This window comes from Montipora foliosa, chromosome 11 (assembly GCF_036669935.1).
Source record: "Montipora foliosa isolate CH-2021 chromosome 11, ASM3666993v2, whole genome shotgun sequence".
In the NCBI taxonomy this organism is placed as follows: domain Eukaryota; kingdom Metazoa; phylum Cnidaria; class Anthozoa; order Scleractinia; family Acroporidae; genus Montipora; species Montipora foliosa.
In genome coordinates this window covers 38,153,517-38,161,016 of record NC_090879.1, presented here as the reverse complement: position 1 = coordinate 38,161,016, position 7,500 = coordinate 38,153,517, and the positions used below count along the sequence as shown (strand labels likewise).

General features: G+C 37.9%; 2 protein-coding genes across 2 annotated transcripts in view; one reads left to right on the top strand and one right to left on the bottom strand.

Annotated features, from left to right (window-relative positions):
- LOC137974869 (uncharacterized) overlaps positions 1-618 on the top strand; it is a 3,330-nt gene extending 2,712 nt beyond the window's left edge. Inside the window, exon 5 of the mRNA XM_068821861.1 lies at positions 1-618. This exon is cut by the window's left edge and continues 345 nt beyond it. The gene's annotated coding sequence lies outside the window, so the exon portion shown is untranslated.
- Positions 1-7,500, bottom strand: part of LOC137974868 (kelch-like protein 12) — a 31,331-nt gene that overhangs the window by 23,433 nt on the left and 398 nt on the right. Inside the window, exons 2-3 of the mRNA XM_068821860.1 lie at positions 6,864-7,214; positions 1,569-1,786 (exon numbers count right to left, since the gene is read on the bottom strand). Coding sequence (XP_068677961.1) covers positions 1,569-1,786; positions 6,864-7,203 — 558 coding nt within the window. The 5' untranslated portion in view covers positions 7,204-7,214. The remainder of the gene's footprint in view (positions 1-1,568; positions 1,787-6,863; positions 7,215-7,500) is intronic.

Here is a 7,500-nt window from a genome sequence, read left to right as displayed (position 1 = left end):
CACTAAAAATATGTTCCTGTTTTTGGTTAAAATTTAAGAGTCAGTCCATTCCTTAGTTAAGTACTAATTAAGTAATTAATTTTCTTCATAAACGGATCCTGTCTTACCTTGAGTTTTCCATAAATAGTAAATTACTGTAAAACCATGTTGGAAAGTTGTAGTCAAACATGAATGTGTTTCTTCATAAAGCAATGTGTTTTACATTGATTTTTTACAGTGGCAAATGCTCATAAACCACGACAGGAAGTCAGGCAAACACGAATGTGTTCCTTCATAAACCCCTTCTGTGTTATTTGAGCTTTCACATATTTGGTGAATCCTATTTGACCATGATGTGAAGTTTAGTCATCCATGAATGTGTGTCTTCATAAACCCATCCTGTGTTACTTGAGTTTTCAGAATGGTAAATGCTATTTAAACCATGATGGGAAGTTTGTAGAACACGAATGTGTTCCTTCATAAACCCATCCTTTGTTACTTGAATTTCACAGTGGTAAATCCTATTGAACCATAATGGGAAGTTTAATCAACCATGAATGTGTTTCTTCAAAAACCCATCTTGTGATTCTTTTATTTTTGTATAGTGGTAAATGTTATTAAACCATGATGGGAATTCCTTCAAATATGAATGTGTTTCTGTGATATCCCATTTGATGATTTTTGCAATTTTCCACTATGGGAAATACTATTAAAACCATGATGGAAAGTTTAATCAACCATGAATGTGTTTCTTCAAAAACCCATCTTGTGATTCTTTTATTTTTGCACACTGGTAAATGTTATTAAACCATGATGGGAATTCCTTCAAATATGAATGTGTTTCTCTGATATCCCATTAGATGATTTTTGCAATTGTCCACTAATGGTAAATACTATTAAAACCATGATGGAAAGTTGTTTTACATTGATGTGATTTTAATAAATTCCATAATGTAAAATCTCTTAAATCCATTAATGTTTTCCTTCTAAAATACATTAATGGTAAGTGTTCGGATTTTCCAACAATGTTTTTGTGAATGGGAATTTGCAGAATTCCCATTCAAAAAAACAGTAAAGTTTTTTGGGAAAATTTTCCTGTGAATTAACTGCTCCTTTTCAAACAAGAGCACCAGGTAACTTGTTAACTGCCAAAGGTATAGCCTGACAACAAACATTTTTTGAAGAAGCTTAATGGACATGTCTACCCCAATGGCTTTAAACTTCACTTTCACTTTTTGGGAATTAAGTATCATTGTTATTATTTTTATCATTTTTGCTGTTTACTGTACTCACTAGCTTAAATCAGATTGGTGAATCTAACTTAATTTAATTGGGAATATTCATTGTGCAACGGTTAATTTCAAAATAATATCATACTGTATTATTGGCGAAGAGCACAAAAATTCATGTGGAATAATCAAGGTGGCAGCACATCCAACCTGGTTGGACATTGATTATACATTAGACGTCACAAAAACCTCATCCTGGCAATAATTATTACAAAATAATGACAGTTTTTCTTAAAGCCTCAGGGTTTTATCACAGTATTAATGAGCCATGGATTCTTATAATTTGCAAAAAATACTTACAGTTAAATTGTCACACTTTATGAGAGACTCAACATCATCATCACTCAGTTGCAAGAATTCCTCACTCTGCACCAGATCAACAAAGTGTTTCAGGATATATTTTTCCGCAGCATATCTCAATTCCTCACATCCATGACTTTCAGCAAATGATCTGATACCTAAACAATTTGATGGATCAAGTTGCTGCTCCAAAAACTTGCAACATGCTTTTTGAACACCTGAAACATTATAAAAATGGTTTCACAAAGTTAAGATAGCAGCAAGACCATTTCGATTGAATGTGCTATGGAAATTTGCATTCTGTGCTCTAAGGCTCCAGTCCTGCACCTGTACGTCACACAACACATAGGTCATAGCTAGGGCTTCAGGCATTGAGGTTCCAGACTATGGGTGGTAGAGCTGTGTGGGAATCTAAACTTGAGTACCTTTTGAGCAAGGCCACAGGAGGATAAGTCTGAAATATATTTTTTGTGAGAAAAACGAACATGTACTGTGCTGGAAATAATAATTTATTTTTCCCCTTTAAAAGGTCATGTGTCCTTTCAAATCTTCATTTTGGTCGGACATTTTACCAATTTGACCAGACATTAATTAGCATTATGCAAATCAACACTGTTCCTTCATGGGGCTGGCCTTAGCACTACATGTAGTCTCAGTTATTATTTAATTAATTTTGTATTTCATTAGGGAATATACATAATTGTCTGGCTAAAAGAATCAACATTACTAAATAATGCCAGTCATGGGAACATTTTCAGTCATTTCCTATTGCATAATAAAACATTTCAGTTTGACTAGCGACCTCGTCACTCAAGTACAGTAAGGACCAGCAATTGCAAAGGGCCAAAGTTCACCAACCTAAAATGCAAGTTATACTTTGCATTCTGGGGAAATTCGCTAACGCTGTTCGAGGGGTAGGCAAGTTTCTCATGGATGCACGCAGTTCAGTCATCATGCCTATGTTGCTTCACCACATATATAAAGAGCAGATCAAAGATATCTCTCATTAGAATGTATAAGCTAGCCTATTGTTTTCTCAGTTTTTGAAAGTTAATAATTTTTGTTGCTTACAATGGACACAGTAATTGCAGTGTAAACTGGTGGTCAAGGTGTACCGAATGCCCCACCAATCATCTTGTGTTTTTTGGACTGTGTCTCTGTTCGGTGCTTCCGTGTCGCATCAAGGGCGCAAGAGTATATCTGGATTTATAATGATACGGTGTGTGTTGATAGAACCACTGAAAAGTTTGTGTTATGTCTAAACCTCAGTTTTTTACCTGCTCTTTTCTACTTCACTTTGCGTGACACTACCAACACAGTCTCTTGCCGGAGTGTATAACGTTTCCTTCCAGAATAATCAAATAAATACATGTATAATCGGTGCACCTTACAAACATGGAATGAAAATTTTACCATTTTAATTAGTGAATTATGCAATGTAGAACCGAAGACTTTTTTTTTGCAGCGCTTGCCGTGACGCCATGCTTTATCTGCGAGCAAGGTTCCTATGTCATTGCAGTTTGTCACTGGCGAAGAAGCTAGTCACAGTTTGTTCTTTCTTAATGCCCATTGTTTTGTTCCAGCAAGTAATATATGTTCATGAGCTCTATACCAGTGATTTAACCTGCTGGTTGTGTATCTTTGTAATTTGTGTGCAACATGTACATTTCATTGTTTTTGTACTATTAAAATTTTGAACTGGCAGGATGCTGTAACATTAGCAATCATTATTAGTTGATTTCAGTTTAGAGTGTCCCCAATTAATGCTCCAATGCTTGAAGACTAGAAACTTAACCCTTTGACACCCAAACTGGCCTGAACCAGCTAGATTTTACTCTGTCTAACACCAGATGATTTTACTTGTCAATGGGGAAACCCCAGGAGACAATGGGTTAAATAAAGTTCCATTCCTTTTTTACATAAGTTGTATAAAGCAAAAGTATGGCGATGAATAACAAAGGCATATGCCTACAAGTAGATACTCATGTATGTGTGTGCGTATGTTCACCATGCGCGTATGTATATATAAGGTAAACGTATTCGAAACTTGTTCAATAATCTTTGAGCTTCACTGTACGTGGTACATCTTTCAGGAAATACTGAAATCTCTTTCAAATGTGGCTGAAACAATAATTTTTCCATGGACATGTGGAACCTTTGGCTTCAAGTGGAGAAGTGAGGATGTGTTGGCGAGATGCTCTGACATTTTCCAAATTTAGCCGGACATACTGTTATTTCCAGCAGTGTATGTATCAAAGCATGGGTCAGAGGCAACTTTTCTTCCAGTCCTAGGTAACTTGGTCTTAGCTATTATAATTTTAGCTAGTGCAACCCAGGGAGAGTATAAAGTATCATTTGCAAATATCTTAGCCTGCACCGGTGGCTCAGTTGGTTGAGCACTGGGCTGTCACGCAGGAGGTCGTGAGTTCAACTCCGGCCGGACCAACACTCAGGGTCTTTAAATAACTGAGGAGAAAGTGCTGTCTTTGTAATTACATCTGCAAATGGTTAGACTCTCTAGTCTTCTCGGATAAGGACGATAATCCGGAGGTCCCGTCTCACAACCCTTCAATGTTCATAATACTGTGGGACATAAAAGAACGCGCACACTTGTCGCAAAGAGTAGGGCATGTGGTTCCCGGTGTTGTGGTCTGTCTTCCATGGTATATCATGGTTGGGAGGGTAAAAAGGGCGCACTTAATTTGGAGCCTCGCTCTGTTGTGCGACCCCCACCAAAGTTGTGGTGAAAGTTACAGAAAATAAACCGATTGACACCTCAAAGACAAACGCCCTAGGATGCCCCCAGTTGACAAGTAAAATAGACTGGTATTAGACAGAGCAAAGTCAAAGTCACTCCTAGGGGTCAATGGGTTAATGGAAATCAATTGCTTTGAAGAATGTGTGATGTTTAGATAGAATAGCACATTGTGTATCTTGTGTTACCCAGGCATACAGTTCTAAAACAACAGGTGTGCTTACAGTATTGTGAAAAAGTAATGAGAGCGAAATGCGCGAATTTCGTTCTTTGTCCCTGCGAACTTTCGACGAAATTTCGCTCGAAAATTCGAGCGTCGTTTCGCGATGTTTCTAGCGTAATTTCGCTAAAACAAAGAGAGAAAATTCGCCGCATTTTCGAGCCCAGCGCGAAAATTCGCTAAAACAAAGAGCGAAAATTCGCCGCATTTTCGAGACCAGCGCGAAAATTCGCTCTAAAAACAATGGGAGAAAATTCGCCGCATTTTCGAGACCAGCGCGAAAAACCAAAGCGTAATTTCGCAGGGAAACGGAAAACCAGCGTTGCAGCACTAAATTGGGGACACTGTAAACTTTGTCGCTTTAGAAGGACTGCTTGAAATCATTTTTCACGAAAAAACCTCTGCCAAAGGAATGGGAAAGGATTCAGGTGAGAAATTTCGAGCAATTTGGAACGGCAGTAATAGAATAGCATCGAGAAATATTTCATAGTGTAACGGCGCCTTAAGAAAGAAACTTTTAGTTTGGAAACCTTGAGACTGTAAAACAAACATGAGGTCTATTTTGTCTGGACATTTGCATGGTAAGTTTGAAAGAAAAGCACTTAATAGGGTGAGATGTTGCTTTCTATCCCATACATTCTAGTGTTGTGCTCGCTGGTAACACCCACAGTTGAAACAGAAACTATACCAAAACAACAAATGTTCGCTCGAAAATTCGAAGGAAAATTCGGGAAGAGCGAATTTTCGCTCGGAATATCGGAACAAATTATCAGTGAATGCGAATTTTCGCTCGAAATTTCGGAACGAATTATCGGTCAAAGCGAATTTTCGCTCGAAAGTTCGGAACGAATTGTCGGTCAAAGTGAAAATTCGCGTCAACTACAACAATAGACATTGCGAAAATTCGGCGAATTTTCTGCGAACTTTCGCGCTGGACAAAAATTCGCCATTTTTTGTCGAAAAGCCCCGAAATTCGCGCATTTCATCGAATTACGTTCTCATTACTTTTTCACAATACTGTATAGTGTACATGAATGTGCATTTGCATCTACTAAATGCTAATTTAAAAATTTAAAACTACAAGTTACAATCAATAGCAAATTGAACTTAAATTAATTTAATAAATAATAATAACAGTGATTATTATTATATTAATTTAACACTAATATGACTGGCTTAAGTCCTTGCCAAACTCACACAACATTTCAACACAACATCTTAGAACATTGTTGCGCACAACATGTTGCATACGTTCGGCCACCCTGTTGTGATATGTTGCAACATGATGGATCAAATTTGATGTTGTACTCATTTGGCCATGTTCACACAACATTGTTGCGCGCCAGATCCACTTGCTATTTCAAAGCACCAGAGGCATACCAGGTTTTTGTCTGTAAACGTGGCAAACAATAATGCCCAAGTTCAACAACCAAAAAAGAAAACACCTTGGTAGACCTGTTAGAGGAGCCAACTTGTCTTTGGAACACATTTGAAAAAGTACCACTCAAGGGAGACAAGGGACAAGGGTTTGAAGAATTGCAGGGCTCACTTGATGTCACCATGGTCAATATAAAGGCAAAAATAGTGTCTTTGCCCTCTATACTGATTTTGGTGTCCACGTCTGAACGCACCATTCAACACATGCCGCAACATCATGCAACAATGTTGCAAGACATTGGGTTGACATGTTGCGACTAAACAGATAAACTACACAGACAAGACAAGAGGCCGACTGAAGTTGAAGGCAACCCAAAGGCTCCTTTTTTCTTTACACTGTAGCTTCTACCTACTGTAAGTTACAGCAGGGGTGGGTGCTACTCCAATCCTGTTGCATGCTCAACGTGTCCCCAGTAATACTGGTACTCATTATTTACCGACCACAAATGGATGGAAAGCTGAGTGAACGTACGAGCTGGGATTAGAACTCTGAGTGCTGAGATGCAGTCCGTGAGCAATACCTACTACACTGTGCGCACTCCACTAACTACTCCACTACACAACTATAGGATAGCTTAATTAACCCTTTGACTCCCAAGCCGGCCTGAACTGGCCATACTCAGTATTTTACTCTGTCCAATGCCAGATGACTTTACTTGTCAATGGGGAACCTCCAGGAGTCAATAGACCTTGTTCATAAATGGAGGTCAATTTATACTTCTTTTGTCCAAGTGCAAATTTGCCTACTAAGCTTCGATACCATACAGTGAATTGAAAAGAATTCTTGCTCTAAAATGAGGCTTGGCAGGCTAATTTGCACTTGGACAAAAGAATTAAAATGTGACCACCATTTATAAATAAGGTCTATGGGTTAATAATGTACCTTCTAATTGTAACAAACATGCAGCAGGAAGAAGAGCTTGTACATTTTCCACACTGACTTGTATGGATTCAGTATAAACAAAATCCAGAAGAAACTCCATTGTATCAGGATCTAATCCTTGAAGTTCAACTATGGACTGGTGGCTTTCCTCCAAATCCCCAGTAAACATGGCTGAAAAGTAATCGCTACAGGCAGACAGCACCACACGATGTGCACAAAATTCTCTGTCTCTGACTTTCAAAGTAATGTCACACAGCTTCTTTTCCTTTCTTAGCCTGTTAATAGACTTAAGAATGTGATTTGCATGCCCACTCATTAACATTTGGTTTTCAGAACCCATTATGTCACCGCCTGTCCAATGAAAAAAATGATGTTATGAAGCTGAAATAAACTGAAGATGTAAACATACTATTCAAGATAAAGTTGAGCTATTTAACAATAATGATACCAGTTAGTTATGTAACCCATCTCAGATACGAGGTGAAAACCAAGATTGAGTGAGCCAATCATTTATTATTCAAAATGCTAGAATGCAATATCTTAGGTTAACAATCTAACAAAGAATTGTCATCTAGTCAACCTCTAAACGAGCTTTTACTTTGAGTCGAAAAATATCAGAAAACACAGATGACAAAAA